The sequence below is a fragment of the Belonocnema kinseyi genome, chromosome 10 (genome assembly GCF_010883055.1).
Source record: "Belonocnema kinseyi isolate 2016_QV_RU_SX_M_011 chromosome 10, B_treatae_v1, whole genome shotgun sequence".
Classification (NCBI taxonomy): domain Eukaryota; kingdom Metazoa; phylum Arthropoda; class Insecta; order Hymenoptera; family Cynipidae; genus Belonocnema; species Belonocnema kinseyi.
Genome location: NC_046666.1, coordinates 118,473,447 through 118,488,294, shown reverse-complemented (window position 1 = coordinate 118,488,294; position 14,848 = coordinate 118,473,447). Strand labels below are relative to the sequence as shown.

At 38.3% G+C, this 14,848-nt stretch overlaps 1 protein-coding gene across 3 annotated transcripts in view; it reads left to right on the top strand.

Annotated features, from left to right (window-relative positions):
• The window catches only part of LOC117182113 (4-hydroxyphenylpyruvate dioxygenase), a 549,071-nt gene that overhangs the window by 511,903 nt on the left and 22,320 nt on the right, over nucleotides 1-14,848 (top strand). For all 3 annotated transcript variants that reach the window (XM_033375146.1, XM_033375154.1, XM_033375145.1), the window contains one exon: nucleotides 10,580-10,696. In XM_033375146.1, coding sequence (XP_033231037.1) covers nucleotides 10,580-10,696 — 117 coding nt within the window. The remainder of the gene's footprint in view (nucleotides 1-10,579; nucleotides 10,697-14,848) is intronic.

Here is a 14,848-nt window from a genome sequence, read left to right as displayed (position 1 = left end):
GGCGCATACTTTGAATAAAATATTTGTTATCATTCTCTTGAAATAAATGTGTTTTTTTCTTGAAAAAATACCGGTTTCATATGTATACACCTGGTAATACTCTGCTCAGCCATGTTTAAACTGAAATTTCTTTTAGAAAATAAAAAAATTTAAAGTAAAGAAAGAGAGAAAAAATCAAATAATTGTTCAATAAATACACTAAATATTAGTTATTTTATTTCTTTGTTCATTATTTAAGAAATAAAATAATCTAACAAAAAAACACCCTAAATGGATAAAATGAACAACAAATTAAATGAGTATGTAAAAAAATACTTATGGAAACAATCCTCATTTCAATTTAATCTATTTAATGAAATCAAATCAATTGAATCAAATAAAAAGAAAAATCAATTTCTGCTTAAATCAGTCACTTTTCCTTAGCCAAACAAAAGGAAATTAAATGTCCCACTTTTTGTTATATCTTAAATACTCGTAAGTTTGATATACCGGTCCAGGCGCGAACCCACAATGGTGGCGAAGCGGCCATCCCCCCTCCCCAGAATTTTCTGACTTACCATAAAATGGTACATATATATATATGTGAGTGTGTGTGTGTGTGCGTGCGTGTGCGTGTGCGTGTTTGTGTTTCTATGTATAAACACAGCATGCCTATACCATTTTCTGCTGCCTCCAGGACACTCCTCTGGATTCGCGCCTGTACAGGTCAAAAACGTTTTCACTTGCCGCCTGTCAGTTTTGCGTGTAAAGGCCGGCTATATGCTTGCCGCACCAGTGAACCATATAGCGGCCCGTTCGAAGTGAACTTCTGCGAGCTGAGTCCTAGCGCGCAGTACCGAATTTCTCCGACCGCTCCTTTTGTGTTCCGAGCCTTTGTACCTGATATTCATTCACTTTATTCTACTCACGTTTAGAAAAATGCCAGCCGCCGGAAAATTCCACTCGTCCATTAAAATCAATTATGGCGCGAGCACTCGACACTTTTCCGTGGACACGATTAAAAAATTTCCCCCTTTTTTTTAACATTTAAAAAAAAATCACATTTCGCATATCAAATCAGTAGCAAAATAAAAATAATCGCATGGCATAAAAAATCAACAATATAAAATAAAATTAAGTATAGAATCACAGGTTGAAAAAAGTTAAAAATCAATAATGTAACAAAATAATAATAAGATAGATCTGTTTTTAAGAGGAACAAAATGTTTGCCGAACATACGTCAGGGCTAGACTTTTTTGCGATTTTTTTTAAAAAGACACGACTCTCAAAAGGAGAGTCGCGTAATTTTGACGGCGGCTTTAGTGCATGCAAATTCCAATCATCACCATGATAAACACCCTCTTAAATCAAAAAATTGTCGCTTCTGAAAAACTATGGCTTCTGCAACTTTGTAAGACCAATATGGTTTTGTTGTTGGAAAGTGGAGGGTTTTTCCGAAGTTATTTTTACGTAGAATCTGAATCCGGGGTCAGAATTGGCCAATCAAGTCAGGATTTTAAGATATTTGAGGTTATGTACCAAAAAATTGCGTTTTTGACTACTTTTGTGGTTATGTACAGAAGACAATAATTGTTTGGGGATTTTTTCTTAAAATCCTGACGTGATGGGCCAAATCTAACCCAGGATTCGGATTCCATGTAAAAAATTACATTGGAAATGACCCTCTTTTGAAAAATTAAAATTACAATAGCATTACTTGCTAATTATGAGTAAATAACGCCAGACATTTTGAATATGCATGTTTTTCGGCATTAGTTGAATTTCTCCAATTTTTCTATTGTTCAATTGAAAACTTTTAGTTTTTATGTCAGGAAATTTAATAGAAATTTACCTTAAAGGAGCTAGGATGTCCACCACCTGTGGATCCTATAGAGGCTGAGCCCCCACATCCTAGCAACTCATTACGCCCGATGCACAGTGCGGCGAATTAGAAAATTGGGGTTGAAAATGACCCAGAGCCTACAATTTTTATCCGATTTTATCTTTTTTTTTAAATAAAAGCTAATTAAATTCTGAAGAGGTCTACCGAGGGCGACTTTGCTAAAAGGGGTCGATTTGTTCGTTATTCAAGTTGCTAAATGCCAAAAAACCATAATTATTCATATTTGAGCTGCCTGTTCTGTAGAATTAATTTATTTTACCTCAAAAAGATGAAAAACTGATAGATTTGCAATCAATTAACAAATCCTAATAACATAGATGAAGTTAGTGCAATCTTTTCAATTGTTATAAATAAATTTGGGATAAAAATCTATTGTTGCTGTACATTGAAGCCGGGAAGATCTTTTCATCACGTTTTTGCTCGCGAAATCGAGTTAAATTCATGTTTCGTTGAAATCAAACACGAAAGTATCATTTTTTTATTGTCATAAACAAATTTCATAAACAAATTTAATAAATAAGCGCCTCTGTATATAAAATTCATTTTTTCTGCGCAATCATTAATTTTGTCTTCAAAAATGAGAATTCCATGACACAAATGGAAGATCAGAATATTTACCATTGTTGTAAACAATTCTGGTTAGCAAATACTTTAAACGGTCACTCTTTGATAGGCAAAATACATTTTTTTGCATAATTGTTCATTTTATCCACAAATTAATATTCTGATAGAGGAAATTGACATTTGACAATATTTTTTATTTTTATTAACAATTCTGATCAAAAAATGCATTTAATAGACTCTTTCAAATAGCAAAAATCTCATTCTTGCTGAAATGTTGATTATATCATAAAAAATGAAACTCCTAAGAAATATATTGACATCAAAGAACATTTCTCAATGTTATAAACAATTATAATAAATAAATTCCTCAAATAATTCTTGCGTATAGAAGAAATCTGTTTCTTGGGTTCAATAGTTAATGTTACCTTGAAATAAGTAACCGAATCGTAAAACGTCTAGATTCAACATCTTTTCTGACTATTATAAGCAACCAGGATGAACGAAATCATGAAGCTTAACCATTTTTGGACGAAACATTCTGGTATTCAGCAGCGTTGCACATTCTTGTCAATATTCTCCAAATTTGATAATGTCAATTCTCTTTCATGATGCCATAGCTTTCAAGATAACGCCGAATTTTAGATTAATAATTTATCTACCCCGGTAATACTTGAAGTCTATTCAGGATCTTCAAAGAACCGTCGAGTAGTATTTCCATTGTTAGATATTCCAGTCCCATGTTGTGGAACACCCACGATCAGGCTCATTTTCTCCCAAAATTCTTTTTGAATTCTCTTCTTCGCATCGCTCATTTTCTGTTTTTCATCGGCTAACTTCGCATCCCATTTGAAGAATTCTATGGGATACGCAATGTAAAGTATACATTCCATGAATCGTATCCAAGCATGTAGTGCAGAGGGACCAAAAGAGGAGTTTCTGACCTTCACCGAGAGCAGTTTGATTTTTTCCAAATTATTCATCATGAAGTGCTTTGCGGAGCATATATAACATGACGATTATAATGGTGTTTCAGGAAGCGCTTGGCAAACCTTTCCGTCAACCATGGACTCTATCATTTTATGCGTGACTTTACAACGATTCCGACTTCGACCGAAATTAATTTTTGTTGGTTTGAGTTCATTGATTTCTCCTTGACTCCGCTTTACCTCAAAGATGTTAGTCTCCTTCGTTTCCTCTACGCGGCAGCATCGCATGATTCTACAAAGTCTTGATGACCTAGGATGTCGATTTTTCCAAATCGCCAAACATCTACCAGTCTCCCTGTCTATCATCTCCAATGTTAGCGGTACCGGCAAGGCTTGCGTGTTAATATTCAGCCCTCTTCCGTTATGATAATATGATCTTCTGGGGGTAGCACTTATTTTGGCATCAGCTAGGCTCCTGTAAGGTTGGAGAAATACCAGCATTTTTAGCTTTTGCTTGCATACGAATAACTTCATACTGTTTTCACTCTATTTTGCGTCCTTAATCAATGCTAATGCCTCATAATCAGTGTAGCGTGTAATTCCTCCTACTTCTGAATATGCTAGTCCGTCAGACAATTCACCGTGTTCATCATCATCATTTGAAAGGTGCTTACTCATGTCACAAGCGATTTCAGTTTTTCCAGAAGATCGCAAAATACTCAGGAATTCCCCCGCGAAAAACTTCAAAGAATTGAACAGAGAAATCTAAAAGAAGAAATTCCGCATTCCTGATCGTAAATGTTGCTATGTTATAAAAAGCTTTTTCCACTTTTGTTAAAATGTGGACATAAAACAGAATAACTTATCTTTGATTGGTTTCAGACATTCGTCTTTGATATCGTAATTGGCTATGATATAGCTTATCAGTTTTCTTCTATCTTTGTCGCCACTTGTAATCAGAAAATCCCAAAGAACTTGCTTCGGTACTTTAAATTCAAATCATAAATAATGAAAGTCCAAAAAAAGCGTAGTAACTGAACGTTGAGTAACTAGAAAAATATGAGAACCGGAACAATAAATTTGTTCATAAATTTGTTTATACCGATTGAACAGATTGCACGAACTTTTTCTAATTAAGTAGGATTTGTTAATCGATTATCAATCTATCAGTTTTTTACCTTTTTGAGGTAAAATTAATGAATGCTACAGAACAAGCAGCTCAGATATGGAAAATTATGCTTTTTTTGGCATTTTTAAACTTGAATAAGAAAAAAACAGAATTCTGGATCATTTTGAACCCCAATTTTCTAATTGGCCGCACTGTGCGACGGACCAACCAACGAGCTGCTGACAGCCTGGGATCCAATACATGACTGCTTCTGGTTCCCCCCTCTGCTTGCACAAAGCGACCATCAACTCATCAAAAGGAAGATCTTTGCCCAGCTGGCTCAAATCTTTGACCCGGTCGGGTGGCTCGCTTCAGTCATCCCACGCTGAATTCGAAAGCATAAGTCGCGAAGTATCGAGCTGCATACCTTTGCCGACGTGAGCCGTCAAGCAAGAGCTGCAGCACTGTACCCCAGAACAAGCGACCACGAAGAAGGAAACGCTATAACCCGCCTACAGAGGGCAGAGACCAATATGTCTTCCATCAGAAGCCTTGTCCCTTTGCAAAGGGCCGCTATCCGGATGACGATCCCCCGATTTCAGATGAGAGACGCCCTTTTGGCGGCCAAAATCCTCCGATACGCAGCTGCAAGCTTCGACACCCCCCTCGTCGACTTCCATATAGTGACCGACTTAGATTTATTGCTCGATTGACTTCGCTCCAATACTCTGAAAAGAAACAACTTGGTGAATAGCCATCTTGTGCATATTCGCGAACTGTCGCCCGAGGCTAATTGGCACTACATTTCAACCGATGAAAACCCAGCCGATATCACTACCTGAAGCACCGACATCCAAGGCATTGATCTGACCACAGCCCGAGGCCATTCTCTTGCAGGAGCCGACGAACTGTACCGAGAGTATATATTCTGCGCCAAAACAAGCAGGAAGCTATATTTAGGACCCAAATTCGCAAAATTCTAGCAGGATCAGCCAATCTACCGAGACCATCCGCCGCGCCTCGATAGTCGGTGGAAAAGCTCGAGCCAGGCAAAACGTCCGGGACTGCACAGTCTGCACCTACACCATTACTAAGGCTGCATAGAGTCGACGACTAAGGGCGGTTTCCTTTTTTCGTTTTCCTGTCAACCAAAACAGTGCAGCTAGAGCTCTTAGGAGACCTCACGACGCAGAGCTTCTTTGAAGCACTTGACCGTTTTTCAGGCTGACGTGGAGAGCCGAAGAGGTGTGGAGCGACAACAGCACAAAGTTGGTCTGGACGAGCACGCGACTTCGTCACATACCAGGTGACGTGGTGATGGACTGAGGCTTCGTCAATAAAAGCCTTGCTCAGCAGGGTATCAACTGGCACTATAACTTTCTCTCGGCGCCCCACTTTGGCAGACTTGGGGAGGCGAGAGAATCTAGAGGGTCATAAAATGTAGATCCCTCACGCCGCTAATCGTGAATTCAGACAATACAGAGGCAGAAACGCGCACTGACTTCCTCATCGACAGACCGTTCATCTCTATGCCGTAGCTTTTCATAGCAGATACACCCCTAGATCACACGACGGACTGTTCAACGACGCATTGGTCAAAGCGCTCTATGAACACTTCGGGGCAAGCTGGAACCGTGAGTATTTAAACAAACTCCAACAGAGAACCAAGTGGATCAGGCCCCTCTCAAACCTTGCGAATAGCGACATGGTCATTCTCATTGACCCTCCTCTCATGAAGCCCAACGAACCTAGCTACTCGGTTAATCACTGCTATTCACATCGCTCGGAACAGTCTCGTCCATATTGCCACAGTGTGTACGGTGGACAGTTTAATTATTTCGAATAACTTAATTTCTTTTCTAATAAAAACAATAATACCCCTTCTCGCTCTTCCGATTCTTTGATCCATTTCCGCCGGCCTCTGGAAATTTTCACAGCCATCAAGGAAATTTATATTCTTCTTTATTATTGTTTTTAACCAAGTTTCAGTGATCCCAATTATATAATGTCCAAGTAGAAATTCTTGCTGGTTTAGGTCTAAGCCAAATACATTCCTCAGGCCACTTACATTCCAAAATAGTAGATTAAGGCAATATGAGCTGTACGTCGATCTTTCTCCGTGTAAATGACTCACTGCGCTGGTTGTTTCCCTCTACTTCATGGATACAAATTGGACCACTTTTTTGTCATCTGTTCCTAGTTTTTTAAAAATATTTTCTTTTCGGTTTCTCTCCATTTCCATCCTTCTTTCCTTGGATAATTCTCAATATGGTCCCTGTTTGATTCATTGATATTGTCGTTGCTTCTACCTTTTTTATGCCGTGTTTGTTAATAGAAGGAAGCTTTGAACCTTCTCGATGTCATAAGACTTTCCTTCTATTAGTAGGTAATTGTATCAGAGTTGAGATGCGACCTCGACCTTTCTGAGCTCTTTAAATAAGTGGTATCAGCTGCCTTCTTATCAACACTGTTTATTTGCTTTAGTTATTTCCAATTAAGGTCGTATTCCCCGTAAGTTTGTATTTTTTCCGTATAACTTGGCCACTCGGTCAAACGCTGCCATTCACAGCGGGCTTAACAGTCTCATCCGTGTTGCCACGGTGTGCACAGCAGATAGTTCCTACATTCGACAGCCTACAAAGCTTGTGAAACTACCGATGAAGGCCCAGGAACAGAACAACTAAATCCTTGAACAACAGGACCAAGACCTATGTTCCGCCGACCAAAAAACAGGAAGATCGACCTTTCAGCACCCACGTTGGCACCATAGACAAACCGATTACCAACTGGCTACTTACGGTGAGCGGCCTTATTTTGATTTTATTCAAAGAACGCGGTCGGCGGGATGTTGAATTCGCATATTCATGGAAGCATCCATCGACGGCCTTACCGTCCGCTACGCCCTTTCGGCCATCCGCACGCCTCTTTTTGCTCTCGGATCGTACGCGCTCGCCCGAGGTGGGAACAAGTACACCTCAGTAAACTTGCATCATTTCAAACAACAACACATTAATAAAGTTACTTCTCACGTTGAACGCTATCCTCATGCATTCATGGAATTAAAAGAATTAAAGGAATTCTATGAATTCCATGAATTTCTTGAAGATTCGTGGTTTCAAGGAATTCCATGAATTCGTTATATCCATGAATTTTTTGAATTCCATGAATTCCTTACAATTAGATAAATGCTTTGAATTCCTAGCATTCTAATAACACGTTATATTTGATAAATTCCTTGAAACCTAAAGAACTCATGGGCTTCAAGGAATTTGTGAATCTTAAGGAATTTATGAAATTTAAGGAATTAATAGAATTCAAAGAATTCACAGAATTCAAGAATTTCATTAACCCAGTACCGCATGACTTTTTTCCAACGAAAAAGTTCGGGTGTTTTTAGGAAGGCTATAGCACAATGTCTGTCTGTTTACATTTTCAAAAACTCACCCCTGGGGTGAGATACGGCCAAAAATAGGGTTTGTATCATATGTGATACATTGAGCACTGGTGATATCAAAATCTATAAAAAAAAGTATTTTCTACAGCGTTTTTTTCGTGTTCTATAAGACATTTTTGCATTCCCAAAACTCTTGATAATTATTCTGAATACTATATTTGATTTTTAAAAAGAAAACATGTTTAAATATTGTATTAATATATTTTAGGATACATATGGCACACATACAAAAATAAAATTTTGCACCCTTTTACAAAAATACACTGTACCTATACGTTTCTTTGGAAATAGTAGCGTTCAGTGGTCAAAGCTTAATGAAATACGTCAATATATATTTTAACATAACATATATAAATATACTATCATATAAATATATACTTATATAAGTAAAATTGCACTTTGGCACTGGCTTTTGTTCCATAACTAGATATGTTTCACATGAAAATAACTTTGGCTGTAAAAAAAGGCAAAACTATTATTCTACGTGAAACTGGCGGGAAAAGTTTCACATCCATTGATGGAATCAGGATGACCGCTCCCCGTTTCTTCTTCTCCTGGAATTTATTTTCTACACCCTGGCTCGCCCGACCTCTTCTCTTTTGCAAATACTTTCCAGCCTTTGTCAGGCACTCGACGACCTCGCCCTCGAAATCGGCGAGAGGCATGTACTTAGAGGGATAGTTTCTGCGCCACAGTAGCCACGTATTCACAACCGTCAAATCGATGTTGCCGACATCTTAACGCCATCTACGATGCCAAATCTTTCACAGTGAGCTCCGCGTCCTTCTTTTTCAGATCCTTCTCTGTTTTTAGTGTGCAGGCCTGAAATCTCTGTTTTAGCGCACCGTACCGATTGAAATGATCGCTTCTTTTTTCAGGTAGACTTGGAGACCTGGACTGGTGAACCAGTTATCAAAACACAGAACGTAGTTTTCGCCACGTGGAACCGACCAAGACATTCTCATCACGACGTTGCTGCTGACCCCAAGATCGGGTTCGTAATGGAGTATCTTGTTGTCTGATGCACCAGTGAATATCTCGAAGTCGTAGGAAATACCCGATACCCCGCTCTGGACTAAGACTTTATATCCCCACTTGTGTGATTTCTTTGAGTTATACTGCTTTCAAACAAGACCTTCCTTCGAACGGGACGACTTGTTCATCAACACACAAGTCCTTTTCTTTGGGCAACCCTCTCATGACCTGGCTGATGTGTTTGAACTTGTAAAGTTTGTCGTGGCCGACCTGGCCTGCTGAAACAAAGGATTCGTTGTCGTTGAACTGAAGATTTCGTATAATATTTTTCCATCTATTCACGGGCATAACTTCGAACACTTTGGGCACCGGACGAACACTGGACCAGTAATCACGTATGGATGGATTTTGCGTCAAGGACATAAAGAGGATGGTACCCAAAAACTGCTCGATTTCTTCTCTGGTTACCTACCACATCCTTTCAGGACGCTGTTGCATTGCGTAGAGATTTGTTTCTTCCGTTATTTTCTGAAATATCTCTCTTTCAAAAATGTAATTGAAAATTTGAAATGAAGTATCCAATTCAGCAATATCAGCCGGTGGATCAGTCACCCCTGTGAATTCCGTGTCTTCCGTAGACCACAAAAGATTGGTGTTGGTCCACCGGATAGGGTCCTTTTTCTTAGACTACTGATGACCAGGGTGAGTTTGCTCTTGTTTTGCGTCAGTAGTTGGAGTTTAAGCTGCAGTACGGCGTAAATTTCTTGGCAAAACAACTTCTTCTTCGTTGTCCAGGATACTGTCGAATTCAGCAACAACATCGTCGTCGACATCGGGTTCCTACTACTTTTCACTAGACTCGTAAAGCCTCGGTTCTCTGCGTATTATTTGCGCCAGGGGAATATTGTAATCTGTGTCCAAAAACACATCGTCATCACTAACAGCACCGTCTTGTGGACCAGCAGTCTCCACGTGTTTCGAACGCGATCCATAAAATTTGTAAACATCCTTCTTCTAAAAAAAAATAATAACACTAAGACTAAATAATTATTACCAAAAACACAATTTCAAACTCGCTGAAACGATAGAAAAAATTCATAATATAGAATACTAAGACTAATTGAAAATTACTAAAAACCTAATGGGTGACAAATTCAAAAATATATTTTCATAATAAAACTCCCAATAATTAAAAAAAAACATAGTAAAACGCAGTTTCATGAAGTAAGATAATACGCGAAGCGGTAGAGGGTTAAGTTCAAAGGGACAATAGAGTTCAATGAATTGATATAGTTCAAGGAATTAATGGAATTCAAGGAATTAAAGAATTTATGTAATTAAAGGCAGTCGGTGGAAAAGCTCGAGCCATTCTATTAAGAAAGCTAAATTCTATTAAGAATTCATAGAATTCAAGGAATTAATTGAATTTGAGGAATTCTTGGAATTCACGTAATTAACGGATTAACACATTTTTTGTAAGACTGATACACAAGTTTGAAAAATTTAAAAAGTGTGATTTTTTCCTTTTTTTTCAAGGAAGAACCTCTCTGTATAAATATAGACACAATGAAACACCACTCGCAAAGCGATACTTTAAGACCAATCCATAACCATGAAAAACGTACAAAAACCATTCATGTGTTATAATACATGTATTTCTATGTTTCAGAAATTGAATATCTTAATTGATTATGATGAGAATGGATATTTGCTTCAAATATTCACTAAAAATATGCAAGACCGACCGACATTATTCATAGAAGTTATTCAGAGACATAATCATAATGTAAGTATCAGGAAATTACAGTAATGAAAGGGAACCCATGAAAATTATAAAATTTGTGAAAATTTTTTTAAACTTGGGGAAATGTACAGATTTCCTCATGTTTTACTAAACTGGAGAAGGCAAGTGCCATTCATAATATGGAACACAAACCAAACAAAATAGGTAATCTTCGGCAGGTTCCAACTCGCAATCTATTGTCGTTAAGACCATTTTTTTCAATCTCAGGTATTTACAGCTACTTTAATTCAACAGGCTGACCAATTTCAGGTCTGGCCATCACGATCTTAACTAGAGATAAACCAAAAGTAACTTGTAATTTTTGGCAAAACATAGAAAAAATTGGGGTCCTGTGAAAGGGATGCCGCAGCATGGAGTTTGCATCACGCAACCTCGCGAACAATCTGGCCATTGTTTTATTGTTTTTCCTTAGGTTTTGAGAAAAGACTAAAATGTCAAGATAAACCAGTAATTCCGTGCCCTGCAGAGCGGACAGTACTCGATCTATCATGTGGCTGGGGCCTTTTTAACCCCATCGACATCCTCTTACATTGAAAGTGCCCTTACATTGTCAATAAAGCAGTAGTCTTTATCTGTCTTTTCATTCAAAGCATAGAAATCGATCACTGTTCACCATATCTTGTTCCCATGTATATGCGGTTTCATTGCAATGATGAGCAAGGGCGAGTTATACGGTGTTATCGATTTAACGGTAAGGTCATCGTTAATCATTTTGCTTACCAATTCTTCTGCGTGTTTTTCGATTTTCTGCGGATGCCGATACTGTTTATATACAATAGGCTCAGCGGCAACTGACAGAATATGATGTTCCACCATATTAGTAAGTGGCAGTTTATCTCTTGTCAGTAAACATCGGTCATGTCCACTGGCTACCCATTTTTTAACTAATCTCAGTTCCTCTACATTGACATGATCCGTTCTGATTTTTCTTAAGATCGTTTCGACCCCTTCTTTGGCATTTAATACCACAGTTGGGATGTTAGAAGTATCTTGTTCGCTTGAAATGTTACAGATTTAAATGGAATCATATTTTGTGAAGAAATATGCATTTTCACCTCACATTGGGTGGAATTAATCGCCAACAGGCGGTATTCAGCATGTTCAATACAAACTAGCAATGCTACACGTTCCCTAGTTCTGGCCCAGACTGAATTCGGGGAACGGGCTTTAATTCTGGTTCCAACTGAATCCTTGCACTTATTGACTCCGGGTCAATAAAGAGGATTTGATTCAAGGGCCGCGAATGAATTATTAACGCGTTATACAAAAATGACACTTTTGACTTTTCTGGTCTAAGATACGCGCGTCCGAGAATTCCCTCTACTGAGATCTGGAATTGCATTCGCACTACGGATAAAAACACTTTCTCGATCAATTTCTCTGGTACTGTAGTACCCATGGTATCAATTCTGATTAGAGGAACACCCGTTATGAATAAGATATTCTCGTCACCTATTGGCATATCAAGTGCAAGAGCAGACGTTTTTATAATACTAAATCGGCACCCGTGTCAATAAGAAGGCGCGCACTTTTATAGCGGGACATATTACATCCAGTTTTACAACTGGAGCTTTATTGTTGATTCGGCTCGCTTTGTATTTTTCAATTGTCCCAGGAATCTAGTTTTTAATTGACGCTCCGGCTCCTTGCAACCCATCGGTGCGTTGGTTCTGTGGATTTCGCTAGAGTATAAATCCCTTCGTGGGCAGTACCATCGTGACAGAGGACGCGAGGAATATCAGCCCGATGAGGATGTACTATAACCCTGGGTATACCATGAAACTTCATTTAAAGTATCTGCTGCGCACTTATTTTTCTAATATCGTTGGTTGGAATGCCCGGACACTTGGGGGGGGGGAGGCGGCGACCTATGCGAGTAAGGCACGTTCGCCGTAAGTAAGCCTGCACATGCGGGGCTGGATATTTACGCTGATTTGTTGGATACACGTGGTAAGATGGGTTTCCTGGAAAGGAATTGCGTTAAATACCCGAGACCGGCGGTGAATCTCTCCTCCTAGTACTTCTAAGGCTGGATGATGTTCTGATTGTGGGTCTGGTAGGAAATATTACTTTGCGTGTCCCAGTGTCGGTTCCATTAGTTAATGCTTGGCTCGATATGAAGTATATCGTGAAGATTCCTGCGGTTCTTTGCGCTCTTCTACATGCTTAACATTCTTAAAAACACTCTCAAAATTTTTGGGTCTTTGGCATCGACTGCAATCGAGATATCATCTGGTAAACTGCTTATAAATGATTTGAGCGCCGCATCGTGAATTGGTGCCATCGTAGCTTTAGAAATCTCGTGCGCATGTTTCGCTTAAAGGGCTACTACGGCGCTCCTCAGATTAGAGTGCAGACGGTCATACATATAGTTTACCCTTTCGTTGTGAATAATCCAAAGACGATAAACCTCGACTACATACAACTCAAAGGGCTTCCTATAACCGGACTGCACTTTTAAGGAGCATGTGACTACCTGCTTATTGAATTGCCAGCGTATCTGCAATTGAATGCGCCAACCAGATTGCAACATTATCTGTATTAGAGGATGCTTTTTGTCGGAAGACTCGTACGCTTGTTTGAAAACATAAATCAAGGTGCGAGCTATACATTTCCGTGACCGATGACGCGTCTATATTTGAAGGATTATTTCGAACTGGATTACTCTAGTCCGATCGGTTTTCGCCATACTTATTTTCGCCCATCATGATGATTTTTTTTCGATTTAATTATATTTCTTTATATATTTCAACTTGGTGAACTTCAATAAGTATGAAACTTAAGTAAGAATCTCGATGAAAGGTTACGTGCACATTGCACCTGCGAAATGGTGGAGAATAATTTATCATTCCGGTAATTCTCCTATTAAAATATGGTACCTGGATCTCGTGACACAAAGGAGGTATTTATGATTTTCTTAGAGTTTTCAGAGTTTGCCTGGTCTGATTCGTTATCATCGTAACTTGTCAGCAAGTCAAGTTTCGCACGCGCAATTGCTAGCTACATTCTTTTATGAACCCTCTTTCTGCCACTTCGCCCATTTCGGTTGTTAATGGGAAGCGTAGATCATTTTTAAATCCCTTTTTTAGATTCTCATCAGAGAAGGTATTAGATTTGTGTAAAATTTGACCCCCTCAGTTTTTGTAAAATGTCCACGTTTTGAGACCCCCTGAATGTGAAAAACAGGTTTTTACGAATGTGTCTGTCTGTATGTCTGTATGTCTGTATGCCTGTCTGCGACACAATGACTATTGAAAAAATTAATCTATTAGATTGCCCTTTGGTACACTCGTTCAGTGTCCTAAACTAAAGGTCAAGTTCGTTAGCCAGCCATTTTGGATGAAAATAAAAAAGGGCACATTTTGAATACTTTTAGACCACTTTCTTTAAATTATAAAATTCTCTGTACAGTTATTCATAGAATTCAAAAAATTTAACAATTTATCTAAATGACTTTTTTCAAAAAATAAAAAATGACAAGAGTTATAGCATTTTCAAACTCCAAAAAAATAAACTAAAATGAACATTTTAAGCCAAAAAACGCTTTTGGTCGAGAAGTTGAACACTCCAAATTTGATCGTACCAAAAATAATGAAAAATTCAACAATTCAATTTTTTGGTCAAAATATGCAAGACACGAAAAAAATACTAGAGCTAAAATTGCGCGCCCTGGAAAGAACTACAAATTAAGAATGAATCACTTTTCGATATAAGCTACAAGAAAAATGAGACAAAACTTGTGCATCCAGAAAGAGCTATAATTTCTGATAGGACAGTTAGGTTTTTCTTAAGTCATAAAAAATAACATTCTAAATAAAAATATTAAATTTGTCTGAAAAAACGACACAAGTTATAAACTTAAATTACGAGACAAAAGTTGTTCGCCTGAAAAAATCTATAAATTTATTATTAATTATTTTTGAATGGGACAAGTAGATTTTCTTTTAATCGTAAAACATAAGATTATTATTATTATTACACCCTTAAGCCATTTCCCTTTCGGGGTAGGCGTGACTCACTCGGCAGGGGAAGGGAGTAGTGTGTGGATGGGATAGAGATTTTTCAAATTGATCCAGAATTCTCGTGCTATTTATGTAAATAACACGTTCGTTCCGCAACACTGCTCCGACCCAG